Source organism: Triturus cristatus, chromosome 2_1 (genome assembly GCF_964204655.1).
Source record: "Triturus cristatus chromosome 2_1, aTriCri1.1, whole genome shotgun sequence".
NCBI lineage: Eukaryota > Metazoa > Chordata > Amphibia > Caudata > Salamandridae > Triturus > Triturus cristatus.
In genome coordinates, this window is record NC_140581.1 from 1,175,148,680 (window position 1) to 1,175,168,251 (window position 19,572).

The 19,572-nt window shown below is 47.2% G+C and overlaps 1 protein-coding gene across 3 annotated transcripts in view; it reads left to right on the plus strand.

Annotated features, from left to right (window-relative positions):
- GAK (cyclin G associated kinase) overlaps window positions 1-19,572 on the plus strand; it is a 1,898,577-nt gene that overhangs the window by 541,408 nt on the left and 1,337,597 nt on the right. For all 3 annotated transcript variants that reach the window (XM_085636622.1, XM_085636624.1, XM_085636623.1), the window contains exons 9-10: window positions 10,913-11,025; window positions 12,165-12,267. In XM_085636622.1, coding sequence (XP_085492748.1) covers window positions 10,913-11,025; window positions 12,165-12,267 — 216 coding nt within the window. The remainder of the gene's footprint in view (window positions 1-10,912; window positions 11,026-12,164; window positions 12,268-19,572) is intronic.

The following is a 19,572-nucleotide window of genomic DNA, read 5'->3' on the forward strand; positions in this document are numbered from 1 at the left end:
AGGCTGTTTGCAAAGAAATCTATCGCCGTTGTCAACCCTGCTTTAAACAGTGTCCAATAATGAGTAGGGTGGGAAACGCCATGTGAATGCCAGAACTCTTGGCGCTCTGAATAGTAATATGAGCTGAACTGGGGAGTGGTCGGAATATGTCTGGGGAAGATGTGTACAGGTTGTGACTCTGGTTTATAACCCCCCAGATATTAACCAAAAATCTATACAAGTGTGAGTATTGTAGGCTGAGGAATAATGTGTGTCGCCCCTCCCCATGGGAGATCTATGTCTCCTGTGTGCATTATATCCTTTATTGCTACTGCAGCAGCCGCTGAGCGTCTGGACAGGCCTTGGGATCTATCCAAATCTGGATCAAGTATACAATTAAAATCACCGCCCCACTCCTTTGGGATACCCTTCCACTGCACCAATTTCGCTGCCAGCAAATTGGGGATCACTATGATTCGAACCATACACTTCGACCAAGAGGAATTTCAAATCTCCCTTTTTACAAAGGGCCACCACGAACCTGCCCTGTGGGTTCCTGAGTAGTCCCGTTATTTCCACCTTGCCTTTTTATCTATCCATATCAGGACCCCCTGGTGTGCGAGGTATAGTCTGCAGAGTATCATTTCCTTGTAGTTTAGGGAGTACATACCCACTACGCTCCGTAGTGAGATGTGTCTACTGTAGGATCGCATTAGCCACAGAGTGTCTCTTTAAGTATGCACTTAATCTCCGACCCTTCCTACTGTCATTTAGACCACGAATGTTCCAGGTCATAAGATGGAAACACTACCCTCCCGCCCTCAAAAGATATTTGGTGAATATAACCACTGTAATGAACGGACCCCTGTGTGTCGAAATGTTGTGTTATGTCTCCTTCACAGCATTCAACCACAAACACAAAACTAACCTTCCCACCCACACCACGAAAACCTACAACAGTCGTGGCTATCTTGAATCCCTCCCCCATCCCTGTTGCCTGGAAACAAACAGAAACCCCAAACAAAACAATTCACATGGTGTGATACACTTGGGGGCAGATGTTGCCATCTCTTCTGTCTCCCTGCGCCACCCTATCCACTCCCCCATTCGCCTTCAACCAAATCAAATACTGCTGTGAGGGGCACCATGATATGGTCTATTTACAAATTGGTGCTGCACCCTGTGTTAATCATTCAACTGTCTTTCCTGAGAGAGCTTTTCATAGCCTCTCCGTCCCTTGAATATCAGTTCCATGCAGGTCACAGCGATACAGTTTGCCTAAAGGACAGGAGTGTAACCATAAATAGTACATTCAAGTTGCAACATATTAATTATTCATTCCTACCACACCAGGGCCACATGGTGTGCATGTTGCCCTTTTTGCCTCATCATTATCCTTGTGCTGCCCCATGAGTGCCTGTCCCAGCGCCATCTACTCGTTCACTCTTCTTGCTCCTCGTCAGCACCCGGGGGGTCCTCTGTGTAGGGCTGAGAGGTACTAGGCGATTCCTGTTGTTTCAAGCGCTGTTCTTTATCTTTAAGAAAGCGCAGGGCAGCTTTAGGGTCTCTGAAGAAATTCATGTTACTGTTCGCTCTGACCCTTAATTTGGCAGAATAAAACATACTGTATTCCAAGTTCAGGTCACGGAGTCTCTTTTTAGCTGGAGTGGAGAGCTGTCTTGCTTTCTGCACTTGCAATGTGAAGTCTGGAAATAGAGCTATTTCTGCACCCTTGTGGCGAAGAGTTCCCAGTTCACACGTTATTTTGCAAGGCCACATCCCGGTCCCTATAATTCAACAATCTTGCTATTATAGGTCGAGGGGCTGCTCCCGGGATCGGTCAAGGTGCCAAAGAACGATGGGTTCGTTCTACAATGATAATCTCAGAAAAAGTATTTCGACCAAGTAGTATGATGAGCAACTTCTCTACATGCTATTCCATGTTGCCAATATTAGACGACTCGGCCACCCCCAAAATGCAATTGTTCCGCCTAGATCTCGCTTTGAGATCCTCCGCCTTTGCCTGCAGTACACATGAAATCTTATCTTTCTTTGTCTGTCTCCGAGTCCGCCCGTAAAACATCTTCCATATCAGATATGCGTTGTTCCGCCGTGTCAAGTCTGTCCCCATGCTTGTCAATTCGTTCTGACATCCTGTCCATGCGGAACGACAATGCGCCGATTTTGCTGTCTATTTTTAAAAGACTTTGCTGTATGGTGCGCAATGCTTGCTTCACATCCATATCTGCTGCTGTTTCCTGATCATCCAATGCGGCATCTTGCTCGGTGAGTATGGGATCCTTGAATGCACACTGCTCACCTCCCGCGTATTTCAATTAGAGCGGCAGTCTTCCCCGCACTGATCCGTGGCGGCAGCACCGCGGTGTAATCTCACGCCCAAAAGAGACCTTGCATGCAGGCCTAAGCTGGGGGTTGATACTTCACAGGGCCTCAGCACTGTCCAGCATGCGCACAACTTTTCCACTAGGCCTTACTCTCTGGGCCCCCCAAGATAAAACGTGCACACCGCTCCAGCTCCCAGGCACACAGGAGTCGTGTCCGGCAGCCCCAGCCTACTCACTGTTGCCGGTGTGCGTCAGCTGTGGCTCTGCCTCCGGCCTAACACGCAGCATGGAGTTGACCCAGCCGCCGCTGCTCTTAGTCAAAGCTCGCGTGTCGGTGCAAACGCGCCAGTGCATCCAGTCTAGGCCTGGGCTAAATTTCCGTTCCGCTCGCGGAAATTGCGATAATTTGACATTTTCGCGTTCCGCGGAGAGCGCGAAAATGTCAAAATTTCCGCATTCCGCAGCTTAGAGATAATTTGTTTCTTGCTCGCGCTGTAAAATAATACATGCGCGCGCGATCGCCTTACCTGAATCCCCGCGTTCGCCGACAAGTTTTCCCGATCCGGTCGCGTTCTCCACGAGATGTTGGATTGTTGGTAGCCATTTGCGCTGTCTCGCGACAGTTCGCGCCCGCAGTAATGTCATTGGTCGCGCGATCACGTCTTTCTTCTCGCGATCATGCACCGCGAGAAGAGTGAAAACAATATGGCCGCGCCCGCGAGCAACCGCATGGGTAAGTTGGCGAGCCGCGACCACGCAGAAAATACCGCGAACGGGCGGGAAAAAAACTTCCGCATCTTCGCGATTTTTCCGCGTGTTTGCGGAGATTTTTAACATTTTCGCGATAATTTGCGAAAGTCACTTTCGCAAATTCCGCCCACCCCTAATCCAGTCTTAGGAGCACAGTGACCCACGGTAGCAAAGTGTTGCTGAGCGGTGGGCGCCCTCAGATCAACAAGGAGCTCCCACTTACTGTACATGCGGATGCCTCTGGGAGGGCTCCCAGCCTTTACTCGCGGCAGCCTCCACCGCCCACTCCTTCGACCGTTTCGTCTGTTTCGCTTCCCGCGTGTCTCTGCTGAGCCGGGTATTCCATTAGTATCTCTCCCGGGATTTGTGTCGCTTCACGAAGGGATACTCTCCTAGACCTCTCACTCGGAGTCAGGGCGTGATTTCGATCTGCGTAGTCGGAGGGCCTCGCATTCCTCTACAGCTTGCGGGTGTCACTGACGAAAAACCCCTGCGAGACCGCTCCGATCTGGAAACCGCTGGGTTCGCTTGGCAGCACTTAACGGCAGCAAAACGACGACCCTTCACAAAAGAGTTACTAACAGGATTTCTGCCAGGGTTATGTTGGATTGATAGTGGCGATTGGGAGAGCTACCCTAACTCGTGGCCATCTTGGAGTCAGGCAAGCTCCGCCCCCAACTTTCCACTTCATTTCACGTTTCCTTCCATACCTTTGTTTCCTCAAGTATTGAAGAAGGTTTACCTTGACTGGGCCCAAGTAATCTTATAGCCTCTGACTGGCCATTTGGGGTGTGGTATATAGCCAAGCCATTATTCACTTCTCCTTGTGCCTTCCGCTCCATCTCCTTCAGAGAGTAGATCGCCTCTTGCAGTCACAACAGCATGTTCTACATCCCAACCGCCAGAGCCTCACCTCCATGCCTGGAGTTCGGGTGAGGCAACCTGAATGCCTTTACTTTACCTACTGATGTGGATGTAATTTCATATGCAAGAAAACACTCTGACAAAACTGTTTATTCTGCAGATGGGCCAGGATTATTAAATGGTGTTCAGACAAATCTATAGATCCTCCTTAGGCTCATTGGTCTAACATTCTTCGCCGTTCTCTCTCGCAAGCCCAGCAGGCTTTGTGGTTGCTACTTCTAAAGGCTATTTCTCAGCCTTATTGGCTTTTATATTCCTACCTGATCAACCATCACTCTTTAAATGTCCTATTGTTCTAAGACTCCTTAAGGTTCTCACAAACAGGTACTCCCATACGATACTCCCTTCATAATGTCACAGTGGCATTTCAACTTGGGTCTTACCGTCCATAATGTGTTCTTTATTCGACCCTTTACATACTTGTCCTTTATGATTTTTAAAGTTTAAAACTATCTTCTTACTTGCAAACAAGGTGGCTAGATGGGTAAGCGAACGTCAGGTGTTGAGTGTATAGCCACCCTTTACCTTGTACTTTCCTGACAAACTGTTATTTCTAATCAGGTCTGTCTTCCTGTCGGAACTGGTTACTCCGTTCCATTTAGGTCAGTCTATCACACTTTCCTTCACATCCAACTAAATAAGAGTAAAGACATTATCGTCTTGATCCCAAAGAGCTGTGAGCTTCTATCAGGACAGAACCCGCGAGTTCAAACTGTAGGAGAGTGGGGTCTGCTTTCTATGTTCACCCCCACTTTTTGCTTTTGCTTTACTGGTTTTCGACTTAGATGTGTCTGTGGGCCTGCTAATCAGACCCACAGCCCTGCTGTTCTCTTTCTAAATTAATACTATGTACTTTAGGTGCATAACCCAATTGGATAGGATCACCTTATTGGCCCCTGTTCAGTGTACCTTAGGTACCCAGGGCATAGGTGTACCCTAGGCCTACCAGGGGCTGCAGCGTGTATTATACCACCCCTGGCCTGGCCTTCCATTATGACACAACTGGCTGATCACTCAGCTGGGGCAAGGTCGTGTAATCACTCCTTGCTTAGGTGTAGTATTCCTATACCTACCTTAGATATAGACACATGTGTACCTATCAGCCACTCCTATGGTAGGCCTTAACAATCCTGGAGGCAGAGTGCTTGGTAACATGTGAGATGGTGCTCTAGCATGAGCTGAGCCTGTCTGCAGCTTTCGGAACCATGTCCTTATAGCTGTTCTATGATATAGCCTACCATATACTCTTAAAGTGCCTTATAATCTTAAACGGTTATGGTAACTATGGTTTGGCTTTATCAAAACATGTCGTGTAAGGTGTCTAACACTTTGGAATACTACCCCCATCCCACTTCTGGGGATGAGGATATTATCCCTCCCTTCTAGAGGGAGAAGACATGTTGAAACCTATTTACCCGGTTAAAGTTAACCAGAGCCCCAGCATCACAAAATGGATTATGCTGCTGCCACGACACAAGTCTGACCGCCTGCTGCTGGGAGTGATCCCGGCACGGGAGGCTTGGACAATAGGTTTCCTGCCTTGGGAGGTGCGAGCACCACCACAGACAGGCCTTAGTGTATTGGGGCAGGGAGGGATGAAAGAAACGAGACACTGCCTGGGGCACAAAAGGTGTCCCATGCATAGTCCAGTTCAAACCGGTGCTGGGGCACTCCAGCCCCAGCCCTGGCGTGAAACTGGACAAAGGGAAGGGGGTGTAACCACCCCCCTCCCAGGTCCCACCCATAAGGCGTGACCTAGCAGGCAACCCAGCCCCCTAGATTAGTATAAGTGTGGTAGCTGGGCCCCAGGTGATTAGATTATCCTGAACCTGCAACTTGAACAGAAACTCTTGACCTTCGACATTCGACGAAAGAAGAAGACTGAAGAATCTCCCTTGTGGCCAAGGAGTGGCCATCCTGTGCGAACAGGCACCATCAAGAGACTTACCATTTGCTTTGCTGAAGTTCTACGAGGGACCGACTGCAGAGCCCGACCAGAGCCTTGACTTCCAGACTTCTCCGACCCTGATCCACATCCACAGCCGAGCTGAGATCCGTAGAGGCGACGAGAGACGTGGGACCGGCTACCTGGGAAAAGTGGCGAGTATCTTCCAGCGCAGCTTCTGAGGCACCCACGAGGTTGTGCACCAGGGATTGAGAAGCCCCAACCCCAAGCACCATCTGCACCGAAGATCAGCCCCCCCACACTCCACGAGTCCTGCGTGGGGCCCTTCTGCATTTTCCTGCTTGCCGCATCTGTCCGTTTGCTTGCCCGTTGGCTAGCAACCTTTGCGACGACACACCTTCAATTTTCCACTGCTGGTTTGGCTCCTCCAGACTGGCTCCTGCTCCTCTGTAAACGAGAAGCACCCCAGACCTTCCTGGTCTGCACCAGAAGCAAGTCCTCCATTCTTCGTGGGTTCCGCTTGCCAAGGCTTGGTGAGTCCTAGTTCGACTTCGACGCCGCTGACAGCAAGAGCCTTCGTGGGACAGCTCGCCTCCTGGTCCTGGTCGTCCTCGACGTGTCCTGGTACCCGTGGCTGCTGCGACAAGCTTCACCTCTTCACCTGCAATCTCCCAACATCGCCTGGTTCCTTCCTGGTTCCACGTGGTCACTGGCTAGTGACCCAGACTCTGTCCCTTCTGCTTGCAGGTATCCTTCCTTCTTGATCCCGGCCTTGGGATCCACCGGACACTCTTCAGGCATTCTTTCCTTCAGGCATCCATAGGAGTTGATGCCGAAACCCGACGCAAGTTCACACCTATGCACCCGCAGCCTGTGGGCTAGGTAACTTGGGTACTCCGGTGCTCATCAGGGTATTGACTATCCTAGTGTCTAGTTCTCAAGTCTCGACTTCCTAGTTACTCCAGAAGTGTCCTAAATCTTATTAATTCTAAACTGTACTATTTCTATCGATTATACGCATTACGCATGAGTGTTTCCACTCTGCACCTGAATCCCGTGGGCCTCCCACTTCCTAACCTGGGGTAGTATAGTGTAGCCCCAGCGATTCCCTAGGCCTATCCTATTTCCGTAACAGTGGTCCTTATACCACTTACTTAGTATATGGTTTGCGTGGCCCCTAGGGCCTAACTGTATTACTTATCTGTGTTGTACTTACCTCGAATCGCATAAAGAGTGCTGAGGGTTTGACTAGAATAAATACACTTTATTTTATATATATATCTGTTGTGGTGTCATTTCATTTGGTATTCAAGGGATTATATATGGTATCACAGCTGGCTTCACATGCCATTCAGAGTTTAGCCTAAGACTGCTCTTGTCCATGCTACCACTAGGATAGCTGGTCTATAAGGTTGACTTTACAACCAATCACCATAAGGGTTGTTTGGACTGATACAAGGTGTACACTAGAATTAGTGACATCATATATCAGGCCAACTTCTCACACAAACTAGTTGATCAGCTCCTCTTTTTGTGGGATACATTGGAAAAATGTAAGGTAAGGCAGTCTACAAGCAGACACTCTCAAGATAGATTATGCTGTGTATCAAGATCTGCTACGCCATGGCCGCTCAAGGAACATCCAGAAGGTATTTGAGCTCATTCCCTTCTACATCAGCACTACCAAGATGAGTACCTATAGCAGATATTTGTAAGGTGAGAGCTTGGTCATCCTTCCACACTTTCAAGAAAAACTATTGTTGGGATTCCAAAATGAGGTGGTATCGTCACTTTGCTTGCTCAGTTCTTCAGGATTTTTTGGTATAGACGCTGACTCGAGCCTACCATAAATTAATTTGGGATGGTAAAAAATCCTATCTGGAATCTAGAATAAATGAAGCGGAGCATTCTTGCAAGGAAATTTTCAGGGTGGTTAAAGATTTCACCTCCCCCTCTGCTTATACTCCGATCCATGCTCACTCCGAAATTTGGTTGAAGGAATTAGCTGTCTATTTTGTACAGAAAATCACCTCTATTCAATCATCTCTCCAGGCCACTTTCCAGCAGCATACGACAAGTCTGGGGTGTACCTTGCCAGATCATGGCCCCTTTCTGTCCAATTTTCCCCTATTAGATCATGAGAGCTCTCTTGCTATTCTGACAAGTCTCAAATCCGGATCTCCACAGGATCCTTGCCCTGCCAAGTGTCTAGCAAATATGGCACCTGTTCTTAATGATTTGATTAATCCCATTTTGAATCTGTCACTCTCTTCCGGGGTAGTTCCCAAAGCTTGGAAGAGTGCCATGATCTTGCCACTTATAAAAAAACCTGCGCTCGACCCTGCAGTCTATGCAAATTACAGACCCATCTCCTTACTCCCTGCTCTGGCGAAAGTGACTGAAAGGTTTGCTCACAGATCTATTTCCAATTTTATTGAGGAAAGGGGTCTGTTGCATAATACTCAATCTGGTTTCCGTGCAAATTTCAGCACGGAGACCGCGCTCCTTGAAGTCACAGATGCCATCAGGGAGGAGTTGGATGTTGGTAAAAAAGTGGTACTGATTATGCTGGACCTGTCGGCGGCGTTCGACACCGTTCCCCACGCACTTCTTCTCTCCAGACTCTGGGACTTTGGTCTGCGGGGAACGGTGTGGAATTGGCTTAAATCCTTCTTAGCCGACCGCCGGCAGACAATCTGGGCGCCACCCTTCTCTGCTGAAATGTCACCACTTGAAGTGGGGGTCCCTCAAGGTTCCATCTTGAGCCCCCTCCTGTTCAACATCTTTATGGCCCCCCTGGCGGTGACAGCGGAGGCTTTTGGCGCCCGGATTGTCAGCTATGCTGACGACACCCAGCTCCTCTTTGTAAGTAACAGGGATGGTCAGTTTGATAGTGTCCAGGTCAACGGATGTTTGAGTGCTGTCTTTGAGTGGTTTGGACGCCATGGGCTGAAGTGCAACGCAGACAAGTCGGAGCTGCTCTTCTTTGGCTGTACATCTGAACCCGATTGGAAAACCTGGTGGCCGAAAGATATGTCTCCTCCCACTAGCTCGTCTGTGAAAGCCAAAAATTTGGGAGTGGTGATTGACAACAAGCTATCTTTCGGACCACATATTTCATCTCTTACTGGGAAATGTTTCGGCATCCTGCGGATGCTTCGTAAATTTCTCCCTCTAGTCTCTATCCAGCACAGAAAAATTATTGTCCAGGCACTGATCTGCTCCAGGCTGGATTATGCAAACATTCTGTTTCTGGGACTTCCCAAATATTTGGTCAGGCGTCTGCAAATCGCCCAGAATTCTGCAGCCCGAGCCATTTTTGGTCTTCCAAGGAAAGTCAGAGCCACGGATCTTCTTGCCACATTGCATTGGCTCCCAGTTGCAAAAAGGATTCTATTTAAAACTCTGACCACGACTTTCAAGGCCTTGCATGGCATAGGCCCCAAATATATCTCCAAACGACTGTCTTGGTATACCCCTCCCAGATCTCTTAGATCCTCGTCCTTATCAAAGATGAGTGTTCCCACTATCAAACGAGCAAGAGCAGGAGGACGATCTTTTCGTCACTTAGCCCCTCATGCCTGGAATGATCTTCCAATCTCTCTAAGACAGACTTCTAGTCTTCTGTCTTTCCGCAAGGCTCTTAAGACTTTGCTCTTCCCGTAATCTTGATGCTGTTTCTGTGTTTGTATGCCCTTTTGGTGTTATGTTTTTCCCCATCTTCGGTTGGGAGTCTTCGTTAAAGCGCCGGGATACTCCAGTGGAGTGGCCGTGCGCTATAGAAGTGTACAAATAACATAACATAACATGTGCACCCACCGCCAGGTGTGGGACTGCTTGGGGAATCTATCAAAGGGTAAGGAATCAGCAGGTAAATATAAAAGTTTCTTATCTTCGGTAACACTCTCTCTGGTGGATGTGAGATCTACCTGCATATTCCTCACCTACCCACCCCCCTCCCGATTGTACGACTGGTAGTACCAACGATCCTGGGGTTCTATTCTTAATGACGTCTTCTTTTAAAAAGAAAACTGACCCTCTGTTATTGATGATAGTTTCAGTCATTCGCCTCAAAGGTGTGTTAAAAAATGGACAGGAACTGACGTCATTATGCCCACTCTTAATGATTCCAGTGACGTCACACAGTGCCATGCTCAGAGCCAAGGTAGAGTCGGCACCCCTTAACGGCATTGGAGAGCTATCAAAATGTTTACGGTTCCAGACTGATGTTGTGTATATTCAAAAGGTGAGGAATCTGCAGATAGACAGATCTACCAGAAATAGCGTTCCTGAAGGTAATTTTTTGTTATGAAATTAATGTAGTACTTTGGTACTTCAAGCCTACCTCTCACCTAATTGCTTTTGGAAAACAGGTCTTGAAAATGTGTATCTCCGTATCTTTTACCTTTAATGAAATATTGTTAGTTCGGTTTTCTTGAACGTACAGCAGTTAGATGTATAGTTGCCTAGAGGCAGTTTCACCCTCAACAAGTACATACATTAATAAATAGGTAGATAAAGGGTCTCACCATGTTTATAAATGCTTGTAAATTCAGTTTACAATGTCTAAATATCACGCAGGCACTCATAGCTACTTACAGGTCCTGAACTCTTCAATAATCTGACTCATGACCATTCACTTGAAAGACATTGTCATTTAAAATGCTAATAGATTAATCTCTCGGAAATGCGAGACCTATTGCATTGCAAATGCTTGTTAATATACTCCTTGGGAAGATACAGTACAAATAAATCACTCCACCAAGCAGTATTTTTAAACCTCAGGCAGATCACATTGCTCTCTGCACACTAGTCACTTTTACACTTTACATGAATTCCCTCATTCTTGCAAAAAACCTAACTCGGCAAACTCTACATCCAGATGGATTGGACCATCCAAGCAAGCATGATTACTCCAGTATCTTTATTTAAGAAATTAACTATATTTTAAGATTGGAAAAAGAACGTGTTTGATGAAAAGTGCCTCCAATCTAACTTTTCGATTTAGGCTCCATGCTGAAGGTAAATCCAGATGATAGATTGCCCATCACTGAAGTTGTGAATCAGTTACAGGAGATTGCTGCAGCGAGAAATGTGAATCCGAAATCTCCCATTACAGAGGTGAGCCGTTGAAATGCAGACAGGCACTTTTGTCACTCTGTTGACTTGTGTATTTGTTTGTTTTTAGTGCTTTTATTTGTCTCGTTAATTATATGCATCTTGTTTTTGTTGTTTTAAACAATTAGGGTTGTAACTGAAAACTAAAAAATTTGTACTCGAAGGATGGTTTATCTTGAAGCAAGCAACTTACTTTAACATGGGACTAAGACCAATAAATGTTTGCAGGGGTAGTAGGGAGTGACCACTTTTACCCTGCGTTTAGCTCCTTGCCACTCCACACTAGATGATATCCATACCCTGATCCCTTATTGTCTCTAAACATGACCTGACTACATGCCTTAATGGCTTTCAAATGGCTGTGTGATGAGGTTAGATATAAGCTAGGATAATTTTTACTTCTTAATAAAACTGTAGTCTATGCCAAGTTTGAGCAGTTTTTAAAACAATATTTTTCTAACGTTTTTGTTTGAAGTTAATATCTTGAGAATTACTTTTTTCCGAAAAATAAAGTCCTTACATCAACGCACTGCAGTTTTGCAAAGAATCTTTATTATAGATTCTTTTTTTGGCAAAAACCAAATAAAGTCCATTAAACTTGGTTTATGTAAGAATAAGGATGACTTTTTGAAAACTGTAAGGTGCTTTGATTGAAACTGAGGAATTGATCAATTAAAACTGCTCATTTGTATTAGGAAGCTACTATCCTTTATTTTAAGTATTTTAGACAGGTCCCGCATTTACCCAATATGTACATGAAGAGGGCCTTAGTATATTCGTTTTTGGTGGATCTAAAATTTTGTAGACAGCTGATCGGAACAAATAAGCAACCAGTTTCTTTCTTGTGGCGAGAATAACAGGCAATCTCTTGTAAACTAAGTCTGGTTTACGATACAATTACCCATGCAGATACTAGAGCAGAATAGCTCTGGCTGTACGTCAGAGCGTCGCACGCATTTCACAGTGACTGACCTTCCATAAAAGCTTCACTAAGTAGTATGGTTTTTTTCTCGAATTTTGTAAACATCTGAAGTAAGAAACTGGCGAACCACACCATTTTACATGTTCAGTTGATTATCGTAACAAAAGTGTCAGATAATAGTTTTTGAAGCAACCTTTCTAATCTTGATGTGTATTTATAGCTACTCGAGCAAAATGGAGGATATGGAAACAATGCCCAGCCAAGAGCATCCACGAATGCGTTACCACCTGGGTGTAAACAGCTAAACAACATTTATAACTCAGGTATGTAGGCAGAGCACCCAGTCTATTTAACACCCAGCTGCATAATTTATTAATGTAGTTTTATCGAATAATAAAATTCGAGCCTCAGACCATAACTGACGCTTTTATTTTGCTTTAAGATTGTACTATTGGGCAAATAATGTTTTGAATAACTAGTTTTCTTTTCAGCTCTCTCCTACAGTTGGCTGTAATTGTTAATTATACTTAGAGTAGGCATCAGGACTACCCAGGCCAGTAGTCGGGAATTTATGTTTTGGGTTCTCGCCCCGCATAATAAGTGTGAAAGGATTTGGGTAAAGCGAATTGGGTTTTCGAACGGAATTTTGTAAACAACAGAAAAAGTTGGTATTTATATTATGCTATTTTTTACTTATTAATATCCTCAACGAAGGAATATTTGGAAAATCTAGTTCGATTTGCAATTTATAGCACACTGGGCTAGGAACGTTGGTAAAATGAGGTTAGACTATTACAGGTTAATGTAAGTGGCGCCCCTTAGGAATTTCTGGTTAATTTGTGGCAAATCGTATCATAAATAACCTTGACCGGCAACATTGGTGAAAGCTGGAAAGTAGGTAAACAGTGGTTTATAATGGGGTATTGGAGGTCTCCCTCAAGTACCGTTTGGTAAAATAAGTAGCATATAGTGCATCCTGGTTAAGGAACATTTGGTCCAAAGAGTTCGGAATCTAAATAAAACTTAACAGTGTGTGAATCACTGCTTTTTCATGTGTGCCACAATTTCCGGGGTGTTTTCTGGGCTTTAGGGCATGGGACTGCAGGCGCAACTGGTCATGATACTTCTCTACATCCTGCACTTCCTGTTTTAGCGCCATTGACTCGATAGATTGCCGTTTAATGTTTACGTTTGTTATTCTGCCTGCCATTTATCGCTGCTGGGAAATTGTTTGGCACCTGATCCTTTCGTCTTTCCCTATTATAAAATGAAAGCCTTCTTAATCCTGGTGTCCTACTTGCGCCATTCACTGGCCGAGAATATATTAGCATGGAGAATCGGCTCCCTGAGGTTCTGCCTGTGTCAACATTGGATCTCTGTTGCTTTGTCTGCTTAGCGGCCGGCCCCGGGGGGTTGTAGGCCCATACTTGTTATTGGTTGAAATGCTAATAAAGGTTTTTCAAAAAAAAAAACAAAAAAAAAAAAAAACTTAACAGTGGATTTCAGGTTTTTGCTTCCAAAATGTTTTGTAAATGCATTACAAAAAATGCATTTTAAGCACAATAGATTTCTACCAGCTGGAAATAAAAGCTAGCAGGGTTAGGGTGTCTTCTTATTTGGCTGCTGACAGACTGCATAGGTGAAATGAATTGTAAAAAACATTGTGCATTTTCACCAGTGCTACTACAGCTAATAACAGAAACACTGTTAGAAATGCACATATATTAATCACGCACAATGTAATTATTTCTAAGCAGAGTTGCCATATTTTTATTGCTTGTAAAGAACAGTACCAGCACTACTTACAGCCATTTCTCAGAAGGGCTGTTATACATTTATTGGTCAGTAGTAATAGTATTCAGCAAGACTAAAGAGTGAGATTGCTTGCCATTAGTTATTTGCACATCTAGTTATTCCGTTTCTGATTTGCACAATTGATAGTGTGGCATTTTTAAAGTTCAATATCTGACATCCATTTCAGTGCTGATTGCTGTTAAATATTCTAGTAATACAATTAGTCTAACACATATCCCCTTGGCACCAGTGTGTGTACCTCATGGCCTAGGCTGATGCCCGCAGTCAGGCTGGACTGTTCCCATGAGGCAAAGGGTCAAGCTTGATTTGCATATGAACAGGTCTAAACTGGGGTGGCATGGTGAGCAAAAGAAAGATGGATTTAACCAAGATCTCTTGACTGGGGGGTGAATGTTTTCATTTGTTTTGCATTCCATCCATCAATTGTGTCTCTTTCACATCCCCGCGTCAGCATCCCATTTTCATTGCTTGTCAGTTTTTGACTCCTCACAAAATTGTACATCTATTATTTTATTCCTATTCCATTCAGTAACAGTTTCCTAATGATTGCGTCTCAGTGTGATTGTACAAAAGACAGTGTCTGAATGTATCACGCTTTTAGTTTCTCCTTGTCTGTCTGACCTTTGAAGCATTCCATTGTCAGTGTCCCCATGCCAAGGTCACTGACGTGCTTATCTGATAGACGTCTAGCTGCAGATTCCTTAACTTAGTATATCCCCAGGCATCCGACTGGTCCGGAAAATGTTGTGCAGCACCACCTCTGTGCGCCGGGAGGTGGTGCCGTATGACTATGCCCTGACGTCGTCCATGAACGTGACGTCAGCGGAGCCTTATATGCCCCGCCCTGGCGCGCCAACATCAGTTTTCTTCTTTTCCGCGTCACAACGCGGACCCTGGAAACCAGCAGTTCCTGGCCTTGTTTTGGGCCTTCTCGGCACCGTTGGTGTCGTACCGGAACAGTGTGCAATGCCCTCCGGGTTCAAATCCTATGAGGCCTGTATGTCAGATGTCTGGCACTGACCCGCACCTGATTTGCATCTGGTGCCTTGGTGTGCACCACGATTCCAAACAATGCGGCAACTGTCAACAGATTAAGCCGAAGTCCCTACTGGAACGCCTTATGAAGTTGTTGGCTGCACAGCTGTCCGGCCCAGCTTCTCGTCGCCGTACTCCCTCTACAGAAGGAGCTCGTTTCCGAGGCCGCTCCCGCGACCGGCGCCCTAAAAAAGGAAAGCGGAGCCATAAGCATCCACTGAGTTCCACCTCTTGTAGGCGTGCCGCTGGCACCCATTCCGCTTGTAAGGGGTTAGCTACGGGTGCCCGGAGGTCACCTCCTCCATACCCTCCTTTTTCAGGAGTCGGAGCGATGCGCGCCCAAATGGAGGCCTTCTCCCGGGCTCTTCAGGCCTACTTTGAGTCCCCCTCTCTCCCTGGCGTGCCTTCGGGCCCCACAGAGGCGGTGGGTACTCCGGCCGAGCCCTCGCCGGCGAATCCTTCCCCGACCAGGGTTGTGTGCACCGACTCCAGAGCTGAGGTGACGACGTTGGACCGTGGCCCAGACCGTCCAGGCGCTCTAGCACACTCCGCCAGTCAGCGCATCGCCCTGGGCGGCTTCCTGCATGGACGGCGTCGGCAACGCCGGGCTCGACGCCAGGCTCACACTGCCAGTCAACGCGTAGCCCTGTGCGGCTTCTTGCGCGGGCGGTGGAAGCGGTGTCGGTGGCGCCGGGCTCAGAGCCGAGCACCACGTCGGACCCAATGACGGGCTCGACGTCCAAACCCACACCAAGCTCTAAGCCTGATCCCACGTCTGGGGCAACGCATCATCCGACGTCGAGGTAGCGTCCATCGTGGAGGCTGTCGATGTCCAGTCAACTCTGACACGGGGCCCGCTGACGCCGCTGTTGACGCATCTCTCGCCGCCGTTGTCCATCCGTTCATCGACACCGGCGTCCATGCCTGGGGTTGACCTCCCTCCGGTTTCCTCGTTTCCGTTTCATCAGCGGGGTCGGGCGACTCCGGTATCCGCTACGGCCTTTTCTGAGGCTGCTGCTGCTTCCCCTGGTCAGGAGCCACTGGTGCAGGTCCCTAGTGCGGCATGGCCTTCGGGTCGTTCCCCAGCCCTTCTCTTTATGGAAACTGGGAGAATAAGCCTCCATCCGTCTCCTACAGACAGACTCTTGTCCCCTCCTAGGGTGACTACTGAGCTAGGGGCCGCTTATGCATGGACTATGAACTGGGCAGCTGCTATCCTCGGCTTTCAGCCTCCTGTGGTACCCCTCTTCCTGATCCCTTAATGGTTCTGCTCCATCTCGAGCTTATTACCGTGGAGCCCTTGCTACCCCTTGGGGGTGCTTTACTAGAAGCCCTGCGTGGCGCGTGGGTATGGCCCTCTTCCGGAGCCCCGGTTGATCGGGCCATTGCTGGTAGGCACTGTCCCGCCCCTGGGGATCAACTGTGCCTGTCCCTCCACCCTACCGCTCAGGGCCTGGTAGTTCAGGCGGCCTTTGGGTTGCAGGACTCCTCCACTTCGCCCTTGTTTCGTCCCACCCGGGAATCCAGATGGCTGGATGCATGTGGAAGACAGCTTTTGCTTCTTCTAGCGCGGCCATCCACGCTTTAAACACTACATGCGTGTTTGCACGTGTGTCCTCTGCACTCTGGGACTCCATGGCTAACCACCTCCCTTCCCTTCCAGAGGAATTGCGCCCCGAGCTGCTCCGTCTTGTCCTTCACGGCAAGGAAATGGCTCATTTTACAATACGCTCCTCCCTGGATACCACAGACTCTGTGGGCTGTGCTCTTCCACGGTCGGTGGATTTGCACTGTCATGCCTGGATGCGCGACAGTCGCTTCCCTGATAATATTCGGGAGAGTCTCCAAGACATGTCGTTTAATGGAATAGACCTTTTTGGGTCCCACGCTAACTCGGCGATCTCCAGGGTTGTGTCAGGGCTACTCTAATTCTGCCGTGCCACTGACTGCTTGACTTTTCTTCTTCGTTGCGGTCTTCCTTTACGGACCAGTTTTTATCAGAGGCAGGTTGGTGCTTCTGTATTGTCTGTATAGCCGTATGGCTGGGTTGTTTTTGTTTCAAGTCCTCTGACTGTCTGTTTTGCCAGGAGGACCCCCTTGTTGCCAGGGGTTGATCCATGCCCTATGTGGGGTATTGGCTGGTGGCAGGTGTCTGCCTTTGCCTTCGTACGCTCCTGTGGAGTTTTCATTATGGGTATCCCCCTGGGGCGCATATACCTTCTTTAACTGCGTTCCGCAGGGTCGCATCGCTCTGTTGTCTGTGGTGCTTGGACTCCGGGTCCAGGTCTATGCTGTGTGGTATCTACCTCGCATAGCCTGGCATCTTGCTTTTGTCCTATGGTCTGTCTTTTGGTGCCAGCCTCTTCTGGGTTGTTCTCCCAAGTAGGGAGTTACCGTGGACCTCTGTTGTATGTTGTTATGGCCTTTTGGCTTATTCCCCAACAGTTTTCTCCGCATCCCCGCTGCTTTCGCACAGGGATTTCTACGTTCCACTAGCATTCTCAAATGTGGCGGACTCGTGGCGACGGTTCTCCTTGAACCCCGCTCTTCCTGGCGTCTAGGACCCGTGAGTTGGTCCTAAGTACTCCCTTGTTAGGCTCGTCTTTTCTTCTAAATTGTCCTGTGAGGGGACTGTTCTCTCTCTTTCGGACTGCCGGCTGACGTTGCTTGTAGCCTGGCATAGTTCCACTTTCTGTGTAACTGCGGGTACTTTTGAGCGTACCCTGGTGGCTGGGTTTGGCCGGGTTTCAGCATCTTCTTGAGGCTGTTTCTGTGCCATGTTCTTCCTCATGGCTTGTGCGACCCGTTGCCTTCTTGCTATTGGGCGCATCTCGGCTGTTCCTGCTGTCTTGCTTCCTGGTGTTCCTCCTGACCGCGTATGAGCGTCTTTTGAGCTGTGTTGGAGCATCCTTTCAATGCTCTCAACATGTCTGACTGGCAAGGGTCTCGGCAGTACATTTCCTCTGTGGTACTTCTTGCCTTCGCCTCCCTTTAGGTGGCTTTATTTCTCTGCGGGGTGATGTCTTCTCTTCACTCCGATTCACGAAGCTACATTCTGTTTCGGGGCTCTGCTTTGCCCTTTCTTCTGGTTGGACGGTATGCTCATGTGCCATGTGTCCTTTACAACCCCTACCCTGGGTTGTCGGATGTGAGTCTAATTCTTCTCTTCTATTTTCTTCAACCGCTCGAGGTCTCTTGCCACCCCTGCAATCTAGCGGTTGCAGTCTCTGACAATGCTGCATTCGGCAGGTCCATTTTTCGGATCGGACGTCTCCTTTTGGGTGACGCTTTATGGTGTTTGCACCTGGGTTGTGGACTGGTTGTCCTTCACTGTCATATATTGTGGTTGCAGCCTTTCTGCCGACTGCTGTGATGGTTCACCTTGGAGCTATGGATCAAATGGTGAGTCTTGTGCTTCTGGTGGCACAGGCTCACACAGGCCAAGGGTTCAATCTTGCCTATGCTCTGCATCTTCTTCTGCCTCCGGGGGAGGTTTTGGACTTAAAGATTGCAGGGATCTCTCCCTGAGTGTTGCTCTGTTATTTTCCCTCCCTCAGTTTACAATATACGGTGCCTGGCACTGTCTTTCTATGGTGATGTTTTTTTCACCAAACCTTGTTTTTCTTTTCTTTTTCTGCACACTGTTCTCATGTTTTCACTGTTTTTGGTGGTGGCTTCGCGTCCTGACGCGGAAAAGTCTTCTGAAGAAAACTGATGTCGGCGCGCCGGGGCGGGGCATATATGGCTCCTCTGAAGTCACGTCCATGGACGACATCAGAACGGAGCCGTACGGCGCCCCCTAGCCCCGGCGCGCAGAGGTGCTGCTGCGTAAAATTTTCCGTACCAGTCTGACGCCTTGGGATATTCTAAGTTAAGGAATCTGTGGCTAGACTATGTCTGTACCAGATACATCGTTACTGAAGGTAAGTAACTTGTTCATTAGTGTCAGGTTTTCCCTATGTAAAAAGTCGCAGCATCGCTACCCCTTGTTCGTGGCTCCGTGTACCTCACCTAGCCAGTGTCTCTTAGTGCCTATATCACATAGACAATGTCAGTATCCAAATGTAATTTTCCCACCCCACCTGCCCATTTCACTTTACTTCTGTAGGGTGCCTCTTTGTCAGTGTATCATTGTCAAAGTCCAATTATCAATCTCACTGTATTAATGTACCTGTGTGAGTCATCCCATGGTAGTCATTCTGTGTTTTTGTAAATGTGACAGTATCCCAATTCCCTTTCCAGTATCCCCAAACACACACACAGGTTCACAGTGTTGACATGTTTGGATTTACAGAATTTATAATAGCCTATGCTTTAAACAGGTCCTGGTGCACAGAAGTCAAAGTCTGGGACATGCAATGGAAGAAGTGCTCTGAATTTTAAAAGATGAGAGAGCAATTGGTGAAAGATATAAACAGATCAGGAATGAGAGGTTCCTTTGAAGGAAAAAAATATAGAAAAAAGTTGTGCGACAATTTCTGTTTAAAAAAGTTTAGATTAAATTAAATAGAGCAGCTTGCAAATAATTTACAGACTATTAATTGATGCTTAAATCAGCATTACCCAATGCAAACGACAAGTTTTCAGGTTTGGAAATGTTTGTTTTATACTGCATTACAAATACTGTTCTTCAAATTGCATGTTTTAGATCAACACAAATGATTTTTTCCAAATGAGATAATCATTTCATTTAGTGGCATGATAAACTGACCTTGGTCATCAAACCATAAATTAAATACACAGTCAGGGGGTTGTCACACTGGTACAGTCACAAAACA